The sequence below is a fragment of the Podarcis tiliguerta genome (genome assembly GCF_965153285.1).
Source record: "Podarcis tiliguerta genome assembly, chromosome: 2".
Lineage (NCBI taxonomy): Eukaryota > Metazoa > Chordata > Lepidosauria > Squamata > Lacertidae > Podarcis > Podarcis tiliguerta.
The window spans coordinates 8,881,276-8,903,577 of NC_139535.1; the positions used below are offsets into that span (position 1 = coordinate 8,881,276).

Consider the following 22,302-nt stretch of genomic DNA (forward strand, 5'->3'; position numbering starts at 1 on the left):
TCCCATCTGAGGTCTCCAGAGCAAGGAGCTATCCTGCCTGACGTGGGGGAAGGGGTTGGTTTTTCAGTCTTCTATTAATCCAACGATGCATGCATTTTCACAGCTGCATAAGGTCTTGTGGGGAGAGGAAGGTTTCCTAGAATTATGGAGTTGCGAGGGGTCCTCTAGTCTCACCCCCTGCAGTGCAGGAAACATTTGCCCAACGTGGGGCTCAGACCCACAACCCTGAGATTAAGAGTCTCATCCTCTGCCAAATCAGACAACTCAAAACAAAAACAAGATTGAAGGTGAGAAAATTTATTAGGACCCCTAAAAGTGTGACTGTCTCTTTAAGAAGTAAGCTGCAGAGGGAATTCTGGGAAAAGGAAGGAAAATGCAAAGCAAGAGCAACCCATTTTTGTTTGGTTATTTCTGCTGATTTTGACTGGACTGAATCCTCTCAAAGGGCCCTTGGAAAACTGCCCAACCTGCTCTTGGCGGGTAAATGGTTTTTACGTCAGTCACTCTGGTCTGGAGAGAAACTCCTGCTGGGTCTGAGAGGCAGATTTAGTCTCCTCAGGAGATACTGAGGTGGGTTTTATAATTTCCCCACAGAAAAAAGAAAGGGAGGAGGGTCTCTCCAGAGAACGAGGCTCCTGAGAACGTGTAGAGTTCGGCTCCTGAGTCAGCGTCAGAAAGAGACACACGTCCCCCTTCATAGTCCAGAGTCACCCGGATCCTCCTGGGCTTCTCCCTCAGGGACAGAGGAGGGGAAACAGGGGAGGTGCAGGCCCAGTACCCCCCTAGCCACTTCCCCAGAGCCCAGATCCCCTCCTCAGGGAATAAGGAGAAGCTGCCCTTTCTCTCCACAGACTTCCTGGCGACCCCCAGAGCCCACCCTTCCCCACTTCCCACAGTGACTTCCCAGAAATGTCTGCCTGCTGTGAATCCCTCACCTCCCAACACACAATGCCGGTCACTGAATCTCTCAGGATTATCAGGCAGGGCTTGAGGTTTTTCTCCCCTTCTCACGCTTTTCCGATCCTTGGACAGGATGAGTTGGGGATGGGCTGTGTGTGGATCCAGAGTGACATTTGCTGTTGGGGAAAAGATGAGGGAAAGAGAAGAATAGGCAGAGTCAGATGAGAGACAGAAACAGACATCCTGACTGATAGATAGATAGATAGATAGATAGATAAATAAATAACACCCAAAAACCCCAGATTCCCTTTCAGATCAAGGGGATTTCTTTGCGTCACATGCTAGACAGAGACTCCTCCTTGCAGACTCTTATCAGAATAAATATCTTCCTTGATGGTTTTTAAATCAGTTCCCTTCACTTTCTTATATCCGATGTGTATTGTGCCTGCCCTCCTCTCAACTCAGGCATTGTCTAAGAGGAAAAACCACCCAGGAAACCTTTTACTCATCTCTTCTGTGTTATCTAAGGGGAAAGAGAGGAGAATTGGAGGAGGCAGGAGAGGATTGGCCTTTAGGGAGCTCTGGGTTGGGATGGGATATGAGGACCCCTCATAATAATAATAATTTTATATTTGCATACTGCCCTTCATCCATTGGTCTCAGGGTGGTTCACAGCATAGAAATACAACATAAAACCACATATAGGCCTCCCCTCACTTTCCCGGGGGTCACGTTCTGGGCCTCGTGCCCACAAGTGAAAATTGTGTTAAATTGGGAGCCTGTTTATTCCTGCTCTCCATCGCTCTCACCCACTTGGCCTGCCTTTGCCTTCCTCCCCACCATCTTGGAAGTCTGGGGAAAATAAAAGGCAGGAGGCACAGCAATTTTACAAAGGACAGCTTATTCCATTCTTCTCTTTTGGATGTAATATATAACATAAAACTAGTTCCCTGGGGGAAAGGGGGAAGAACTCAAAAAGTTACCAGTCAGGAGCTTAGACAGACATGACAGGCAAGTGTAGAGTTGCCGTATTTTGAAGAACAAAAAAGAGGACACATTTGCCAACTTCTACCCTTAACCATGGATCGCTATGACGACACTCATTTTAAATACCCCTGCTCTATGTAGGCTTTCGAAGCTGTGATATACTGCTAGTAGCAATGTTCTTAACTTTCAACAACCAAAGAATAATAAGAATAAGAATAATAGATCATACATATTGCTCCTCGCTTGCCACATGAAAGTATTTGGGCTCATGTTCCCATCTTTGTGAATGCAGGTGTGCACAGAACAATTTATTAAACTGTTAAATATGTACATGTGGACTCTCCTTAAGGGCAGGGGACTGTTAACTCTTGCCCTCCCAGACTCCTTCTCCAAGATCTTGTAGCTGAGCCGGAGTCCTTTTAGTTCAGCCACAAGAGAAGGGTTTTATACAGGATGTGGCTAGCTGAAGATGCTGCTCTGTTGCGATTCTCTGCTCTAGGCTAGCTTAGCTGGGTGCCTTAGATCTGAGTCTAATGCACTAGAAATTTTTTCACGGGTTACTGTAAACCAAACCAAGCAACTTGAGACATTTTGCCAAATTTTAAAAATCCGCCCGGGGAGAAATTTTAATCATGAAAATAGAGGACCTGTCTGAGAAAAAGGTCACATGGAAAAGCAACCCAACTCTCTCTAGGCAGGAATGAAACTCTTCCCTCCTCTGTCTGATCCTTCTGGGCAGTTTCTCTCCCCCTTCTGCACCTTCAAGTCCACCCTCTCTGCCTTTGTGGTACAAACAGCAGGGCCAGAGTCAAGCTGTACAGAAGAGACTCTTGACCCCCATGAAACACTAGTCCCCCCTCCTGTGAATTGGGGTCTCCATGTGAAGATTTACCTCTCTGAAGATTTCTGAATGACTGAACATCTGAGGAAGCAAAAAGACAGGCTTAACAGGCTACAATGCAGTAGCTAAAAAATAAATCATTTTTTACAAAACATCAACATAACATAGCATCTGTTGTTTCCCTATTTCAAGCAAAAGATTAAATCATAGAACACATAATTGCAAAGACGACAGCTGTAGGCCTAAGTAGTGATGCTAACTATTGTCCAAAAGATTATTCCTGAGAATGTAATATCACTAGGCCTAAGGAATTAAAATAACTACCGTATTTTTCGCTCTATAGGACACACTTTTTCCCCTCCAAAAATTAAGGGGAAATGTGTGTACGTCCTATGGAGCAAATGCAGGCTCCTTGGCTTCAGCAATAGCAACGCCAAGCCTCCGAAGCGCTCCCTCTGCTTTCGAAGCCTGCAGAACAAGACATTGCTTTCGAAGCCTGCAGAACAAGACTCTCCTGGCTTCAGCAGAGAGGGAGAGCTGCGCAGCGCCCCTTCAGCCAAGCGGGAGGAGAAATGGAAGGGGCTCTGTTTCTCCTGCGGCTTCGCTGAAGGGGCGCTGAGCAGAGAGGGGGAGAATTTTTTTCTTGTTCTCCCCCTCTAAAACAATGGCCGACAGTACCATCTCTCCAGCTCACACGAGGTAATTTAGAGGCTGAGATGGGAGTAATCAGCCTCCCAAATTCTTCCCGGTGGAAGGGATGATGCAGTATCATCCGCGGCTGCCCACAAACCACCCCTGAGTTCGTAAAGAAGGAGGGGGTGGGGGCACTGGATGGAAAGCCCTCGAGAGAGAGCTCGGATCTCCTGGACACTGTCTTCGTGAGCGCTCCCAGTTCCATTTCTTAAGATTAAAAATTGGATTTAAGATTGTACATGCTTTGGGCGAAGAAAGGGTATTTAATCTGCCAACTACAGCCACTGAAGTGCTAAGAGTGACAGAAGGAAGAAGATAACATCAAAGAATAACATCTAAGCCGGTATGTTGGAACGGAACGGAAAGGGGGGGATAAAACTTTTTCTACTACAATACCACCTAACAACGCCCCCCCAGGAGAACCGTCTACACTACCTATAGCACGTGAGATCGGAAAATATAAACTGTGTGGAAATAATAATACTAACTGAAGCCTTTGTTATTTTAAATACTTGGGAGAAGATAAATGACTCTCCTGTGAAGCACTATTTAATCGGGATCTGCAATTATGAGACAGACTGAGTTGCAGAGATTAATAGTCAGAGGGGGAGGCGAGCTCTTACTTTGTTATCATATCTGTACTTCAAGTCCGACTTGGCAAACCTCCCCTGGAAAGACTAATGTTTGGTGCAACCTGTCTGAGAAAATTAATGAGCAAATGCCTAGATTGTATTTCATCGGAACTGGGAAAAGATGGTGTCTGCCACCAGAGAAGGACTTTTGGATGGATTAGGCATAAACACCAGCGTGTGAGGACATACTGCCAGTAAAAGACTTACCAGCTGCAAAAAAAAAAAAAAAAAAGGAGAGTCACACAAAGTTCAGACAGAAGCATATTATTGCACGACTCAGAGGCTATGAAAGAAAGAAGGATAACAGCAGGAAGATTTAAAGAAGCGACTATTGGGAACTTAAGGCAGTAGAAATATAAGATGATTGGACCCCACTGAACTTGAAGCATGGGAACCCCCAACAAAAATGTATCTGGCAAAATATTTGGACTTTATGATATGTATTTGTACAATTTGGAATATTTAATGTGATTGAATTGGATTGTTAAAATGGAAAACTTAATAAAAAACTATTATTTAAAAAAAACCAACAAGGTGCGTCCTATGGTTGGGTGCATCCAATAGAGCGAAAAATACGGTAACATGTTTAGCTGTGATTCCTGCATTGCAGGGGGCTGGACTAGATGATCCTTGGGATCCTTTCAAACTTCGCTCTTCCATGATTATATGGAAAAATCAGAAATGGTAAACCATGCTAGAAAATGGCGGAATACAATCATTCAAAATCCACAAATGAAATGGGGATCTGAACTGGATGGATGAAGAAAGGTTTAACATCTGCCCCAAGTAAACTGGTGGGGAAAAGCTGTTGAAACTGGAATTTCCAAGCAGAGGAAGAATCGGCAGAGCTTTACCCTGTAATTCCAAGGGACTCGTGCAATGGGAAGTCTTCCCTCCTGGAATGGGGCTGATCTCCTAAGAACTGGGGGATCTCTGAGGAGATGGGGATGGCTGAAGCACGAGAAATGGCCGGTGAGTTTGAAACTCTGAGGAAGAGGCGGCTCAGGCCTTGGCTCTGCTGCTGGGAGACCAGCCTGGCAGGAGGTGGAGGAGGGACTGGGTGCTTGCGGGTGCCCTTCTTAACACACTTATTCCTTATACATGAGAACTCGACAAGATGGACATTGGACTGACCCGGCAGGATCCTCCCTAAGGGGTTTTGTAATATATTGTATGGCTCTGAGGCTTTTCCCCACAATCAAGCAGTATATAAATTTTATGAAAGAAAGCAAAATCGATAAAATTAAGGGGGAATGCAGGGTAATAGTCTATTGGCAGGAAAGGAACTCTGACTGGTGTGCAGGTTCTTCGCAGGGACAAGCTCTGCCCCCAATCCAAGCCTTCAACCTCCCTCCCAGTTCATTCATGGGACATCGAAATAACCCAAACACCTCTAGAGGACTGTTACCCAGAGTTACGCCATTGATGGGGGTCCCAAAGTCTGCAGAACAGACGGTTCAAGACCCATGAAATATCCGTCCCCATCCCTCCTGTCAAATTGTTCCTCCCCTGGAAATTTACCTTTCTGAATCGGTTTTCTGTATAACAGAGCATCTGAGGAAGCAAAAAGATATAAAGTGTAAGGGCAACAGTCTTCCACCAGAAATAAATCTCCATACAAAAGTAACACTTCATAACATGGCATCCTTAAATTCAAGTACAATTATTAAATATTAATTAAGTTGTACTTAAATAATTATAAACAAGAAAATCATAGGAAGAATCTATGAAAATAACTAAAGCTTTAAAACTCAGCAATCATAGTACGAAGATTGGGAAAGATTGTGGAAAACAGATTTAAAATTTACAGGTTGTTCCCTTTTAAAAGAAAACTACATGAAAATGCTGTATAGATGGTACATTACACCAGTACAGATTGCAAAAATGTACAAAACTGGGTCAAATATATGCTAGAAATGCAAGGAAAAAGAAGGGACTTTTTATCACATGTGGTGGGATTGTAGAGAATTTTTTTAAAAATTGGGAAATGATGTACAGTGGTGCCCCGGAAGACGAATGCCTCTCAAGACGAAAAACCCGCAAGACGAAAGGGTTTTCCGTTTTCAGAGGTGCTTCGCAAGACGAATTTCCCTATGGGCTTGCTTCGCAAGACGAAAACGTCTTGCAAGTTTGTTTCCTGTTTCTTAAAACTGTTAAAACTCAGGGTGCATTGCTTCAAGAGGTGCAGTTGCGACTTGACTTCGAGGAGCAACTCATAGCACGCGGTGTGGTAGCCTTTTTTGCGATTTCTGCGATTTTTGAAGACTTCTGTGATTTTTTGAAGATTTTCCAGAACTTCTTTTGCAGCCATTTGGTAAGTTAAACTTTTAAAACTTTTTTGGGGTTTTTGGGTTTTGGGTTGGGGTGTTAGGAATTGAAGGACTTGGTGTTGGGGAAGGGTCTGCAAGAATCTGGAAGCTTGTGGGTGTTTTTTCCTGATTTTTTCTGATTTTTTGGGACCATTGGGGCAAACTGCCTTTTTTTTAAAAAAAATTGTCTGGCTTTGGATTTCTGAGTGGAGGGTGGCTGGGGGGTTCAGGGAATTGTTGAGAAGGGGTTTGTAAGAATCTGGAAGCTTGTGGGTTTTTTTCTGATTTTTTTCTGATTTGCTGTGACCATTGGGGCAAACTGCATTTTTTGAAAAAAAATTTCCAGGCTTTGGATTTCTGAGTGGTGGGTGGCTGGGGGGGGGCGGTTCAGGGAACTGTTGAGAAGGGGTTTTCAGTTATCTGGAAGCTTGTGGGGAGGGGTTCTGATTTTTTCTGATTTGCTGTGACCATTGGGGCAAACTGCATTTTTTGGGAAAAAAAATTCCAGGCTTTGGATTTCTGAGTGGTGGGAGGCTGGGGGGGTTCAGGGAACTGTTGAGAAGGGGTTTGCAGGAATCTGGAAGCTTTTGCAGGTTTTTCTGCATTTTTCTGATTTGCTGTGACCATTGGGGAAAACTGCCTTTTTTGAAAAAAAAATTCAGGCTTTGGATTTCCGTGTGGAGGGTGGCTGGGGTGTGGTTCAGGGAGTTGTTGAGAAGGGGTTTGCAGGAATCTGGAAGTTTGTGGGGGGTTTTCTGCATTTTTCTGCCTTGCTGTGACCAATGGGGCAAAATGCCATTTTTTTTAAAAAAAAATCAGGCTTTGGATTTCTGTGTGGAGGGTGGCTGGTGGGTCGTTCAGGGAGTTGTTGAGAAGGGGTTTGCAAGAATCTGGAAGCTTTTGCAGGTTTTTCTGCATTTTTCTGATTTGCTGTGACCATTGGGACAAACTGCCATTTTTTAAAAAAAAATAATTAAATGCTCTTTACAGTATGTGTGACTTTAAAGAGCACTTAATAAACTGTTCTTGTACCAAATTTGGCTCTGTTCCGACTTTTTTTGACCATAGGAATGCATTAATTGATTTTCAATGCATTCCTATGGGAAACCGTGCTTCGCAAGACGAAAAATTCGCTAGACGAAAAACCTCGCGGAACGAATTAATTTCGTCTTGCGAGGCACCACTGTATAATGAGTTGAAGAAAATGTTCAAATTAACATTTGTAAAAAAAGCCAGAAGCATTTTTGTTAGGGATTGTAGGTAGAGCCCTGCCAAGGAAAATGAAGAACATACTTATGAAAAATCAGTCCCCACCCCTCCTGTCAAATTGTTCCTCCCCTGGAAATTTACCTTTCTGAATTGGTTTTCTGTATAACAGAGCATCTGAGGAAGCAAAAAGATATAAAGTGTAAGGGCAACACTCTTCCACCTGAAATAAATCTCCATACAAAAGTAACATCCTTAAATTCAAGTACAATTATTAAGTATTAATTAAATTGTACAAAAAATAATTATAAACATGAAAATCATAGGAAGAATCTATGAAAATAACTAAAGCTTTAAAACTCAGCAATCATAATACGAAGATTGGGAAAGATTGTGGAAAACAGATTTAAAATTTACAGGTTGTTCCCTTTTAAAAGAAAACTACATGAAAATGATGTATAGATGGTACATTACACCAGTACAGATTGCAAAAATGTACAAAACTGGGTCAAATATATGCTAGAAATGCAAGGAAAAAGAAGGGACTTTTTATCACATGTGGTGGGATTGTAGAGAAATTTTTAAAAAATTGGGAAATGATGTATAATGAGTTGAAGAAAATGTTCAAATTAACATTTGTAAAAAAGCCAGAAGCATTTTTGTTAAGGATTGTAGGTAGAGACCTGCCAAGGAAAATGAAGAACATACTTATGTATGCGACAACAGCGGCAAGAGTCTTAATAGCACAAGGATGGAAGAATGAAGAAACCCCGACAAAAGAACAGTGGCAAGGGAAGCTAACATACAAACTGCGTGATAAGGACAACTGTGACTTTAAAGAAGAATGGGAACCTTTTACAAAGTATTTAAAGAAACAACAAAATGAACTGGACTCCTTGGCAGGTTTTGAATAAAAATACACATTTTTTTTATTGTTAACATAATAGATAGATAGCTTAAGGATCTTTACCATTTTATAAGATGCAGAGAATAATATGTGTTGGAAAACCAGAGAGAGGAGCTGAGGGAAGTCCGGGTGGGAGGGAGGGGGGGAAATGGGGGGGGGTGAGGATGATATGTTTTTGATAATTTTTAAAAAACCAAAAAAACCCTCAGCAATCATAAAGTAAGCTTACAAATAAGATAATAAAAATATTCAGCATGAATCCTGCTGGTCTCTGAACTTTGCCCCTAAATTGGGCTCTACATTAGAGGACTGGAGGGGAGGCAGAGCAAGAGGAATCCCGTAAAAGGAGGGGGAGGGGAGATGGAGGCAGCCTTAACATCTTCCCCAAGTAAAGTGGTGGGGGGAATCATTTAAGCCAAAATTGTGAAACATAAGGAGAAGCGAAGGTTGATGAGGAAGGATTGGCAGAGCTCTCAGGCAAAAGGAAACCCTTCCTCACAAACCTTCTACAAATCTTTAAGGTTCTTCACAAGCATAATCGTGCCCTTTGGGGCTCATGTGCTCTTGCTTCCACTCTCAATGGGGGAACTCTCAGGAGATCTTGAAGGCTGAAGCCCTAGATATGGCAGCTGCAGGGGGACGTCTGAGGAGGAGACGGCTCAGGCCTTGGCTCCACGGCTGAGGAACAAGCCTGAGCAGGAGGCAGAGGGGGAACTGGGGGCTTCTTAGTGCCCTTTGACTCCATTCAGAGCAGGAGAACCTCCGAAAGGACAACTCCAGATTGTGCAGACAGGGAACCACAAGGAAAAGGAGGTTCCGTAGAATTATAAACATGGGAGGGAAAAAACCTGACTTTGCTCTACACTCTGGTTCAGGCTTTCTTTCCCAGCGTCACAATATACATGGGCCATTCTGGGGGACAGGAAATGAAGGCTGGAGCACCAAGAAGGAAGGTATCCTGGGGTTACTCAACTCCATGGAGTAAGAGCCTGGCGTGTTCAGTTCTGAAGAAGTAACAGAATTCCCAGTGTGAAATCCTGGCAGCCATTTTTCATTACCTTTCCATTGTTTCATTGTATCCTCCACAAGGTGATTTAGATCACAGGATTCCAAGATCCTGTTCCTCAGTTTTGGAGGGAAAGCCAGTGGCTTCTCTGGACTCTCTCTTTTCTCATATCTGGTGAAAAGAAAAACAATGAATGGCCCCATTGTGGCCCCGTCTCCCTAATTATTGCAGGTGATTTCAATAAAATTAACAAAGTGGAAGTTTATTTCCAAACAGCTTTATTTCCACCACAGATGAGACCTCAGTCCAAAACCCCTGAGGACAGCTGTCAGTGGCTTCGTAAGGATGCTCAACATCACAAGGGACAAGATGTAACCCCAAGCGACACCACCGGAGGGCTCCCATGGCTTCCAATGATGCTGCCCCATAACACCTTTGTGGGAAGGTGCCAGGACGGAAGAAACAAACCCCTGAGGTGGAATGCCTGCAACCCCTCCCTCCCTGAGCTTCTCCAGAGGATGTGAGTGATGTCCAAAGCTGCCAAGTGGTCAAGGAAAACAACCTCCACCCTCCCTTCATCCCCTCTCTCACCCAGGAAGGGCACAACCCCATGTCCCATTGAACTCTCCCTCCAGAGGCATCAAACAACTTGACTTTCACCCCCCACTCAAGACCACCTTCAGCCTCTCACGGTGGAAACGCTCCCAAGAAAAAGAACCCACCCATTCTAGACCAACAGACCTTCCCTCCCTCAGTGCCTCAAAGGGGCTGAGTTACCAGAGTTGAGGGGCTTCTAGTTGGACATTGAAATATGTCCTAAACTCTTCCGAAGCATCTTTGGCACTTTCTCTTCTAGATGTTGGAAATTACCACGAAGTCCATGAACAGAAAGTGCAAGAGAAAGAAAAGAGCCCCCATCCCTTTGTGAAGTGACGTGGGAAGGGAGGGAGGAGGCAGTTGACCTTGAACCTTGGAGGGAGAATTGGGGGGGCCACAAGTTCAGAATAAGGTTCTACTTTCACCTGTGAGGTGCTGCAGGGAGTGAGTCCTACAGTCTCCCCCCTGCAGCCCCTGGAGGGCCATGTCTGAGGTTCTTGCATCTCAGCTTCAAAGAGTGATGCTAATGGAAATGAGCCAGATCCACTTACCTCTGCAAGGTCCTTCTCACATCCTAGAGGGAAAAAGAGAAGGGAATTCACTGCACACCACAGGCCACACTAGGAAGACCCCCTCAGACCCTGGCCCTCGGATGTCAGTCTGCCTGGCACATGCCAAGGTTTTGGGGAGGGATGGCGGAATCAGCTAGTTTTGGTTTCTCACAGCTTTTATTTTTCCAGTGTTAAATTATTAACTGTTCTGATTTCAAGATCTCCACATTTCCACATCAGTTTGCCATTATTGTTTAAAATCTTTCAGAAAATCCACCAGCATTTTAGGGAAATTTCACATTTGTGGGTTCAAGAGACGATTCACACCATCTCTAGTCTTAGATTATAATTTAGTAACTTTAATTCAGTTTGCATTGTGCAATTCAGATGTAAGCAAGCCTAAAGGATAATCCTACCAGGGCACTGTCCTAAACTGTCTTCCATAGAAGTCCCCAATTTTCAAATTCTATTTTCCGCCTGGAAGTAAAAAAACACACGGGTCCAAGTGGTTTTGTCTTTGCCCTGCCTCTTTCCCTCAGGAAAAACCTGCTCCTCGGTGAAACATCAAAGCAAACTTCATTCCGGAGAAGACCTGGCTGATGTTTGCTCTAATTCAGCAGTAAACAGCGGGATTTCCTGGAGGAAAGGGGTGGGACAAGCAGCAGTCTGGATGAGTCCCTCTGTCTTGCTCTTTGGTCACTGTGACTGAGCACCATTTTGGGCCGATCTGTATCCATGGGGAAAGGGATCAACCCAGGAGTTGTGGAGGGAACGGGAAGAGAAGCTTGGTCAAGAGACTGGCTCATGTCGGAAGGAGGCCTGAACGCATCCCAGACGAAGCCCCCACAGCTGAGAGGCATTCAGAGACAAAGCATCAGCAAAGAGCAGAAGATCAGCTCCTGTTCCATCAAGAACACAGACGAATCTCTAGTCTGCATTCAGGTGAGTTAAGCATCCCAGGTCTCTTGGGTCTTCCAGTCCATTACAAACCTGACTAGAGGCTCCATCAACTCAGCCCCTGCACTCCTTGCATACATGAAAGGGGCAGCCTTTTCCTGGAGCCTTGGGCTGTTCCTGCCACCATCTTACCTGCAGGAGTTCACTCGCTGGCTGCTGACGCTTCTCCTCCATCTCCTGGATGATACTCTCAAGAGAGGAGAGATTCCTGGAGAGTCTGGCCAGCTGCTCATCCCTTCTCCCTGCAATCTCCTTCTCCACCTCTGCCACATCATTCAGCAGACGTTTTTCTTGTTCTTTCAGGAACCGGCGCAGTTCTCTGAACTTTTCCACAATCTTCAGCCTCTCCGTTTCTGTTAATTTCTGCAAGAAAAGAGGAGGTCTGAGTGTGGAAGGTGATCAGCCTTCAAAACATCAGGAAGAGAATTGTGAGAATTCCACAGGGAGGACACTTCTGATTTTTCAGAGACATGAAACCTCCAGTGGCTAAAGAAGTAAACCTTTATTTTGAGGGGAGGCCCTCTCCATTGCTGTTTCTGTTGACTTCTACTTTGCAGAGGGCTACAGCCTAAAGGAAGGAGCATTTGTTTTCTAGCCATGGATATGTGGGATGTAAAAACGTATTGCAGTCAAATACATCAGTCCTACAATGCACATGCTGGGGAATGCTTTGTATCACTCAGGAGAAAACTTGCTAGTTCCTCCTGAGCTGAGACAGACTTCCTTTGCATGTGAGTGAATGTGAGTGTGGCCTGTTCCTGGGAGAGAAGCACACGGCCTCCATGTTCTGCTCTGTGACTTCTCCATTGTGTGTTCCTAAGAGTTAGGAGAAGTGACTGCTCAGTCGCGGTCACTTGAGACTATTTCTATTATGGGATAATTCACAAAGTTATATGTTGTTCTGTAAATGAAGTCTGCCTTCAGGAATCTCATTGTGAACTGGATGATTGTAAGTAAACTAGTTTTATGTTAACTTTAATCAGGTGGTCGTGTCTATTCTTTTAGGAGGGATATAAAATAGGGACACCAGGAATCCTAAATAGTGAGGCTCAGATGAGCCTGCAACTAGCTAACCGCTGTGTAATTTAAAAGGGGGAATATTTAACAACTCTGCTAAGTTATAGAACTTGCTGACGAAAGTTATGAAGGATATAATAAAATAATATATCTTCTCCTGCCTCCCTAAACATCCCCACAGGATATTCCCTGCAAGATTTGGGGCATAACCAGAATTCATAGATGTCCAGAGAATGTCAGCTGACATAAAACACCCTCAGTTAAGACTGGGACCATTGAGGTGTAGGAAGGCAACAGAAACAGAGGCGGATGAAGAGAAAGTGCAGAGTTTATCCCCATAGCTCCCTGAATTTCCTAAAGATGAACAATAGCGCACATTTATAAAGACAACTCTTTCTTTATGGACAAATATTTATGGTAAATCAGGATTTGAATTGACCTGCTTCCACCCTCTCAGCTCACAAGTCCTCAGGCTTCTCCTTCACTGCTATTCATATAATAAACGACAATGGAAAATAAACTCAAATTAGCTGCATTCAAAAGTGAATTTACCTACTGTAATTTACTATTGCTGAAAAAATATGGAGAATGAAACAGAGCAATCTTTTGAAATTCACACCTCTTAATTTTTCAAGGTTGAACAAGCCAGGTAATGTTCACAAAAAAGGTAAAGTACATTTCAAAATATTTATACAAGGAGCTAGCCACCCTAACATCTGATTCATTTTCAGAATGATAAATTAATAAACAGTGATATGGAAAAAGGAGAAATGGGGAGAAGCTGAAATGGGCAGATTTCCCCACCCCTCCACAGTCCTGACTCGACTCTTCAAGTGCTTGTTCCCTCACTAGTAACAACCAAGACACATACAAGGAGGTCTTTGCTTTCCTTGTCCAGGGCTGCTTGATAGGCCAGAATTTCCTCTCTCTCTTTCCTCAGAATCTCCAGGCGGCGACAGATCTCTTCCTAAAGAGAAAAGGAAAAACTCAGGTTTGATTGAGACACACAGAGAGGAGGTGAATAGTATGCTGCCTTCTTGCGCCCAGTGGCCTTGCTATGATAGCAAAGTAGTTTACTGGAGGAAATAAAAGTCCAGAGGTTTTCAACCTTTTTCGGTCCATGGCTCCCTGGACCAGCTACCTTTTTTCTGTGCCAGCCCTGTGGGTCTCAGGGACCCAGTTAGGTCACCCCTTGCTTACAGACTTCTATCTAGTCTTTGCAGATGCTGCTCAGGGATATCAAGGGAGATCGCTTTGACCCCCTGGCAGAGAGAAAGACTTAAACTCCCTCTTCTCAGTCATCCCAGGAGCCCTCAGGCTTCCCCTGGGCTGCTTTTTACATAATAAACAACCACCAATTCATGCCATGCCTACTTTGGAGCTGAGAAGTAAAAAGAAAACCTCCCAAGAAAAATCCCCCTCAAGATCCAGGGATCTCCTACCTTGTATTCCTCAAAAGCCTCCTTCAGAGGAATCACCTTGTGATTTTCATGTTCCTTTGATTTGTCACACACCACACAGATGGGGGCTTCATGGACTTTGCAGAAGAGCTTCAGGGGCTCCTGGTGATCCTCGCAGACGCCTCCTTTCCCTCCTTCCTCCTTTCCCTCTTGAAGGCTGAGATTCTTAGCTATTTCTGCCACATTAGCCAGTTGCCGGTTGGGGATGAGGCTCCTTCTCTGGACTCTTTCTCTGCACTGAGGGCAGGAAGCCTCTGCCTCCGATTCCCCCCAGCACTGGATCAGGCAGGATCGGCAGAAGTTGTGCCCACACTCTGGGATGGTCACTGGATCCTTGAAGTAATCCAGGCAGATGGAGCACGTGGCTTCATCACGGAGACGCTGGATGTGACCCCCTGCAGCAGCCATGGCTCCCTCGCACCAAAGATCCGAGTTAAGTTTCACTTTCTCAGTTTTCAGCTACTGGGAGTTTCCCTTCCTGGAAATGACTCAGTGATCACATGATCTTTCTGTTATTTTTTTAAAACTAATATGTCTCCAGGTCTTTGCAGTTCCTGAATGTTTTCTCAAGGAGCAGCGAATGCTTTTTGATTGTGTTATAACAATTTTGAGTTGAATAAAGGTTTCTTTTCCTCTGCATCAATAAGGGAATAAATATTTGCTATCAGTAAAGTCCCCCCACTTGTCTGCCCCCCTGCATTGCTCCCTGTGATGCTCAAAACCACAGTATAGTCTGCTGTATTGCTTCCTTTTCCACCCACAGTGAGATATTATAATTGTGTTCACCGTCTCTGTACTAATGTTGTTTCTTTAATTTTACTTTTATGTTGTCTCCCTGCTGAATGTAACTTTGTATCTCTGAACTAAATGTAACTTTTTAAGTGTAAAATGTACCCACTGTCTTGCAAAAGGAGAAAATAATGAAAACTTGTCAAATGTTCAAACCAGTGAATGCTTCTCTCTGTGAGGGAGCCTTCCCAGACCCGCTGAAAGAGGCGGTTATTAAACCGCTTCTTAAAAAAAATATCTTTAGATGCTGCCAACAGGGCCAACTCAACCCAGTCTCAAACCTTCCATTCTTGGGCAAGGTGATTGAGCGAGTGGTTGCTGAACAACTCCAGGCACGCTTGGAAGAAGCGGACCATTTGGATCCCTTCCAGTCGGGATTCAGGTCTCATCATGGGACTGAAACTGCCTTGGTCGCGCTGGTTGATGATCTCTGGTGGGCTAGGGACAAAGGTGAGAGCTGTTTCCTAGTTCTGCTGGATCTCTCAGCGGCCTTTGATACCATCGACCATAACATCCTTCTGGACCGTCTGGTGGGGCTGGGAGCTGGGGGCACTGTTATGAAGTGGTTCCGCTCCTTCCTCCTGGGCAGTGCCCAGAAAAGTGGTGTTTGATTTCTGTGACCCAACTTTCCCGTCACACCTTGTGGCATCCTGTTCTCACTGCAGCCAAGCAGATGCCCAACGGGAAGTCTGCAGCTGCGATCGAAGCGCAAGAGCCCCTCCTGCAGATCCCAGCAACCTGGATTCAGGGTATTCAGAAGCATCTCTGCCTCCAACCGCAGAGGCAGAGCACAGCCATCATGGCCAGTAGCCATTGGTAGCCCCCATGAATTTGCCTAATCCACTTTTAAAGCCATCCAGGTGGCAGTTTTGCAACATGAGGAGGGGGCGGCAGCAAGAGGGTCCTTTGGGGCAAAGCAGAAGTCCCACTCTTTCTCCCCGGGACCCTGGGAACTGTAGTTCTGCGGAAGAAGGTTAATGGAGTTCTTGGGTGGCTCACAGAATTGTAGATTTGGAAGGGACCCCAAGGGTCATCTAGCTCAACCCCCTGCAATGCAGGAATCTTCTTGCCCAACACGGGACTCGAACCCACAACCCTGTGATTAAGAGTCTCACGCTCTATCAACTGAGCTACTCATTCAGTTCAGTAAGCTTTAGTTGAACTTCCTGCATTTCAGGGGGTTGGACTAGATGTCCCTCGGGGGTCTCTTCTGTTAACAGAGAAATCGGAGGGCTCCCTTGGACAAAAAACAAGGACACCAGCCAGGAATACCAGAGCAAAACAGCAGCCAGTAGGCTTGGTCTTTATTGAAGACTGTTGTGACAGGACTCCCACCTGCCACAAGGTGGAACAAGACGGAAGCCCCGACAAAAGAGCCCCCAAACTTTTATTAGCTGCTAATCCCCATGTTACATCCCCCCCCCCAAACTACATTACTAATACATCATGGTTACATCATGAAAGGGGAGGTCTGGTGGCAGTAATCTGAGCATCCTGGACCCTGCCCCATGGTTCTCCTTGCCCTCCACCAAACACCCATCAAATGTAACAAGAGAGATATTTGCATTTCCCTGTTTCCCAGCCAAGTTAATCACACCCTTTTGTCTTCATCCGAGTTTGTTATTTCTGGAAGGGCTACCTGTCTGGCACTCAGGTATCAGGAGGCCAGGGATTATCACTCAAGCAGAGGGGCTGCTGAGTAGCTGAGCTCACCTGTCTATATGAATTTCTGAAATTTTCCCCTGTGAGCCAGTACATTTATCAGTGAATTCTTACCTTTGGTATTGTGCAGCAGAGGCCCTTTGAATAGATATGATGAAGTGTTTTGTGGGGACAAAAAACAAGTCACAAAAGCGATTGTGCTGATTTTGGTAGTGGGCTGCATGTGCATGATATCTGCTGGAGGGGCAACCCCCCCCCCAACCTATACATAAATTCCTGCAACACTTCCAATTCTTGGAATTGGAACCTGAGCAACATTGCCGCTGTTTTAGGACTACAACTCCCGTCATCCCTCAGCACTGGCCATGGTAAGCCGGGGCTGATGGGAGTTGGTGTCCAGCAGCAAGAAAACAAAAATATATGGGGGGGGGAAGACACGCGTTTCCAATCCAAGCCTTGAAAGACACGCGTTTCCAATCCAAGCCTTGAAAGACACGCGTTTCCAACCCCCCTTTCTTTCCCCAGGAATTTCCTCCCTTTCCCCCGCCTCGCGGGCCTTTGTTTCTCCCAGGGTCGGGGGCGGAGATGATCCTGGGATCCGCCCCAGTTTTGTGCAGGTTGCAACCTCCAAAGGGGCGACGCCGAAGGGGCTCGCTCCTCCGAAAAGACTTCCTCGCAAACGGGTTGCGCCTGTGCGGAGTCACTTCCTGCTCCGCCTTCTCCCGGGGGAAGCCTGGTGGGAGAGGGGAGACCCGAAGTAGCTTTTCCATATATGCTGTATAGATTGCATCTCCGGAAAGCGGGAGGATCTCCTGGGATTTGAGGGATCAGGTGAGTTCACTCGCTTGCAAGGGGCTGGGAGGCGGGGCTGCGTACGGTGCCAAAAAACAGGAGGAGGGAAAGGGAAAGGAGGATGTGATTTACGAATTTCTAGATCTATAGAAATAAAAAGAAGCCACAAAAGGGGGGGGGGGGAGAGTCAAATATACGTGTGGTAGAAACGTATGGGGTTTTTTTTCAAAGCTATGCAGACAAACAAATTACAAAAATACAAATCCCACACATTTCTACTACACAGATATTTGACTTCCCTCCCCCCGTTTTGTGGCTCCTTTTTAGTTTTGATTTTCATACTGCGTTTCCCACATTACTCCATCTTTAAGTTATTCTTTAGTTTCTCTGAATAATACATCTAACTGCTTGTTTTACGTTAATCCTACTAATGAGCTTATTTGCATAAATGAGTTTTTCAGATACTCCACAAATTCTCCCCGATTTTTAATTTTAAAAAATTCTTCTCGGTTTCTTATTGCACCCGTTAACCTTGCCATTTTGGCATAATCCGTTAATTTAATTAGCTACTTGGCTGGTACTGCAAGTTTCCCCCATCTCTGGGCAGTGATTTATGAATTCCTAAACCACACTTTCCTCAAAACATTCCAAGGCGGCATGTAGCATCTGGGAATCAAATCAGCAGAATGCTTTAACTGGAAAAAATAATCAGTAAATATTGATATTGATTGATTGATGGATGCAGGCAGGCAACTCGTGTGGTGGGCTTCAGAGCACAAATGGTGCTACTGGGCATTTGTTTCATTTTTGTAAAAATAATAAATTTCGGGGCTGCCTTTAATTGCAAACAAATAGCAAGTTATCTTATGGGGACATGGAATGGAACAAAACATGCCGATTGAAGCCATATCGAGAAAATAAAACAGTGTCAGTCCAGGGGGTGAGGAGTGGTTTGGTTTGGTTTTGAAAGGATAATACATTTATGTGTTTTTCCTTTCCCCCCAAATATATTTAATTTTTCAGATTTTGAAATTTACAAACATTTGTCAAACAACCAAAATAAAAAGAGAATTTCATCGGTTCCCCTGGACTTCCCTCCTCCCCATTGTGGGTCCTTATGTTAACATTTTTCCTCCTGCATCTTCTCTATTAATCCAAATCTATTAAATCTCCATTACAACCATAGTTCGACGTTAAACTACAAGTTCCATTCCAATCCTACTAATAATTTTAATTGTTTTCAATGACTTTTAAAGTAAATTATATATTTCCCCCATTCTTTATTAAAATTTTGCTCCTCCTGTTTTTTAATTCTTCCTGTCATTTTTGCCATTTCGCAATACTCCATCAGTTTAATCTGCCATTCTTCTCTGGTAGGGACTTCTTTCCACCTCTGGGCTAGTAACATACATTTATTTGAGTTTTTCAAGTCACTTGGAGACCTCCAGACAACAAGCAAATAACAGATCTAAAGAAAAGGCAATAATCAGCATCAATTGGCAGCACTCTTTGCACCCTGGGAGAAGGAAACTCATGTTCTCAGTTCCCAGTCGGCGCTACAAAATTTTGTTGCAGGTCCTGCTTATCCCCTTTGATTCAGAAATGTTCTTTCGTTCTTTCTTTTTTCCTCAGGCAAAGGATCCCAACCTAGAACCCAGCTGTGAACTCTGGAGGGCCTGTTATTTCCGCACGTGATTTGGTGGGAGGCTCATTTCACACACCCCAATTCAGGCCAGCCTTGGCCCCGGAACCAAAATGGCGGCAGATCATGGCGATGCGTCCGATTTTGGTGCGGAGACTATCGGAAAGTTGGGTGTGAAGACTGAGAAGCAGGACCCAGTGGATACCGAGCCAGGGAACGGCACAGGGAAAGAGCCTCGTGCCGCCCAGCCGGAGAGTGCCAAGGGATTCTGGGAAGGTGCCACACTGGACCATGTCAAAGGGGAGCCTGAGGGGGCAGCGCAAGGATGCTGGGAGACTCAGTGGCAGCGGTTTTTGAAGACGGTACAGTCCCCGCACTTGGAACGAGGAAAGGTCCCCCAGCCGAGACCTGCCCTGAGGGATATTTCTCAGGCCGATCTGCCTCCCTTTGAGGGAGCGTCGGAGAGAGGCCTGCAGCTGAGGAGGCCGGAAGGGGCTCCACTCCTGGCCAGCGGTGAAGCCCATAAGAGCTCGGGGGCCGAAGGCGAGGTCCTCGTTCCTAGGACGGTAAAGGAAGAGGACCTGGATGCGGAGAGTGTCCGCCAGCACTTCCGGCAGTTTTGCTACCGGGCGGCCGAGGGGCCCCGCGAGGTTTGCAGCCGCCTCCGGGACCTTTGCCGACAGTGGCTGCAGCCGGAGAGGCACACCAAGGAGCAGATCCTGGAGCTGCTGGTGTTGGAGCAGTTTCTGACCGTCCTGCCTCCGGAGGTCCAGGCCTGGGTCAGGGAGGGGAGCCCCGAGTCCTGCGCGCAAGCAGTGGCCCTGGCTGAGGACTTCCTGCTGCAGCAATCCCGAGCGGAGGAGAGATGGGAAGAGGAGGTGAGCCAGGGGGTTTCAGCCAGGTCATTTTTGGGTTAATAAAAATAAACAAGTTTATATACAGTCGTAGCTTGGTTGAGTAATGCCTTGCGACTCGAACATTTTGGCTCCCGCATGCCGCAAACCCAGACGTGAGTGTTCCGGTTTGCAAACGTTCATTGGAACCCAAATGTCCAATGCAGCTTACGCAGCTTCCGATTGGCTGCAGGAGCTTCGCCTTGGTTTATGAATGTTTTGGAAGTCAAACGGACTTCCGGGACGGATTCCATTTGACTTCCGAGGTACAACTGTACAGTGGTACCTCGGGTTAAGAACTTAATTCATCCTGGAGGTCCGTTCTTAACCTGAAGCACCACTTTAGCTAACGGGGCCTCCCGCTGCCGCCGCTGTGCAATTTCTGTTCTCATTCTGAAGCAAAGTTTTTAACCCAAGGTACTATTTCTGGGTTAGCGGAGTCTTTAACCTGAAGCGTCTGTAACCTGAGGTACCACTGTAGATCACCAAGTGTCTCTAAGGCTCCTTGATTGCCTGTTGATTAGAAATAGCAGCAACAACTCCTTCGCCCACCCTGCAGAAATGAAACAAACAGCTTCTGAATGTGAGAAAGCACAGTGGGAAACCAGGACTGGACTCTGTCACGGCTAAAATGGCCGCTGTTTCTTTAATGCGAATAAAGCTGGGTCAGCATGACTCAGCGGCCTGCAGCAAGTTGTATATATAAGTGAGAAATGTTAGTTTGTGCTGAGGCTGGTGTTTGGGTTGGTTGGTTGGTGCTGGTGTGTGTAGTTATTCAGTCGTGTTTTGCACAAGGACTTTTAATAAAACACTGCAAGGATATTCTCGTGGACTCTTTTTGTGCCGACAAGGAAAAGGAGGAGACAAAGGGAGGTCAGAACCTTTTCCTCCTTTTTTTTTTGCTTTTTACAAACACTGACAGGTTATGGGCCCAGTGTTTCTGAGCATGTGCAGAGTGCAAAATGACTGACAGCATCTGAGCAGGGAGCTGGTGAGCCCTGGTGGTGCCTGGAGCCAGTGGCTGTGCGTTGGAGCAGTTGGTGGCAAGCTGTAACTGTCTGCAGCGACGCTGGAGCGGCTAGGATCTGAGGATCAAGAAAGCACTCAGCGTCGGCTAATGGAACAGTTTGAACTACTAGAGGACCACAGTAGGCGACTCACAGAGCGGCTACACCAGTTGCAGAGCCAGGCGGGACCTGAGGGTCAACAGAGGCAGCAGCTAGAAGCCGGTGAGTGCCAGCCAGGACCATCCAGTTGGACTCTAAAGAGAGAGTCAGGAGAGATTGCTGGAGGCCCCACCGAAGGGGCTCAGCAAGCACCAGCAGAGATGGCAGATTTCCAGTCTTCCCAAGTTGTAAATATTGGGGGAGGCATCCCTTTTGAACTTCTCTCAGAAAGCAACTGGCTGAGTTGGTCAATTAAAATGCAGCAGTTGTTAAGGAGAGATGGACTATGGGACTGTGTTGAAACTGAGGTTTTGAGACGGGACTCTGCCAAGAAAAAACGGCTGGATGAAAGGGCTCGTGCCCAAATTATGCTGTGTTTGAGCAACTCTCAGTTATTCCATGTAGCAAATGCCAGCACAGCATTTGAGTGCTGGAATTTGTTAAGGGCAATGCATGTCAGAGAAACTGCTGGAACTATAATTTCTCTGACCAGAAGGCTGTTCAGGACTGTTATGAAAGAAGGTGAAAGTTTGGCAACTCATCTTCAAATGCTGAAATCTCTGTTTCTTCAACTACAGCAGAGAGGTAAGCGTTATGATGAGACTGACCAAACATACATTATCCTTTCAAGTTTGCCTGAAAGCTGGTTGCCCGTAATTAACAGCATGGAGAGTATGCGTCCCCGAGATCTGACCCTTGAGTATGTGGTTGGAAGATTGACCGAAGAAGCAGAAAGAAGGTCAGATAGACAGGCTGAACTCCAAGAGCGGAGGAGTTACAGTCGAGGGGGCCAACAGCAGAATCTGCCAATGGAGCAACGCCAAGGTTTGGACTTGGCCATGGCGGTGAGGAGGTGCTATAGATGCAACCAACCCGGGCATCTCCAACGTCAATGCAGGGCAAGACTTCCAGGAGACGACGTGGAGCAGAGACAGCAATCGACGCAGAAATGTAAGCAGAAGGGGTTCTCTTCAGGGAAGAAGAACATGCGTTCTGCTCAGTTTGTGTCTGCATTTTCTCGGGAGGAGAGAAAGATACCTCGAGGAACATGGTTGCTGGACTCTGGGAGCAGCAGGATTATCTGCAACCGTCGGGAGGACTTTAAGACCCTGGGGAAGCCAGCCGATGGAAAAGACTCAATCTATCTTGCTGATGGTCGTAGAAGCAAGATTGATGACCAGGGAACATGTTTCCTGCAGTGCTTGAACACTACTCTACCAGAGACTCTGTTTGTCAGCAGTTTGGACTATTGTTTACTGTCTGTAAGCTGTTTGATTAAAGCAGGGTATAGTGTT

The 22,302-nt window shown here is 45.7% G+C and overlaps 2 protein-coding genes and 1 long non-coding RNA gene across 8 annotated transcripts in view; 2 read left to right on the forward strand and 1 right to left on the reverse strand.

Moving 5' to 3' along the window:
• Positions 1-281: 281 nt before the first annotated feature.
• Positions 282-14,908, reverse strand: LOC310670552 (zinc finger protein RFP-like). 6 transcript variants are annotated; one of them, XM_083426070.1, is made up of 8 exons: positions 14,046-14,908; positions 13,475-13,570; positions 11,719-11,949; positions 10,630-10,652; positions 9,534-9,652; positions 5,575-5,607; positions 2,780-2,809; positions 282-1,076 (listed from the first exon to the last, which is right to left on the reverse strand). In XM_083426070.1, exons 1-8 carry the CDS (start codon positions 14,469-14,471, stop codon positions 556-558), a joined length of 1,479 nt encoding a protein of 492 aa, XP_083282196.1. In that variant the 5' UTR covers positions 14,472-14,908; the 3' UTR covers positions 282-555. The 6 variants fall into 6 exon arrangements, with proteins under 6 accessions (XP_083282196.1, XP_083282197.1, XP_083282200.1 ...); XM_083426071.1 differs by lacking the exon at positions 5,575-5,607 and adding an exon at positions 7,713-7,745; XM_083426074.1 differs by lacking the exon at positions 5,575-5,607.
• LOC310671206 overlaps positions 1,774-22,302 on the forward strand; it is a 103,262-nt gene continuing 82,733 nt past the window's right edge. The window contains exon 1 of the long non-coding RNA XR_014507894.1: positions 1,774-2,549. This is a non-coding gene — a long non-coding RNA (uncharacterized lncRNA). The remainder of the gene's footprint in view (positions 2,550-22,302) is intronic.
• Positions 17,237-19,865, forward strand: LOC310672829 (uncharacterized protein; the record flags this gene model as incomplete). Its single annotated transcript, XM_083430485.1, has 2 exons — positions 17,237-17,345; positions 18,939-19,865. Exon 2 carries the CDS (start codon positions 19,062-19,064, stop codon positions 19,863-19,865), a length of 804 nt encoding a protein of 267 aa, XP_083286611.1. The 5' UTR covers positions 17,237-17,345; positions 18,939-19,061.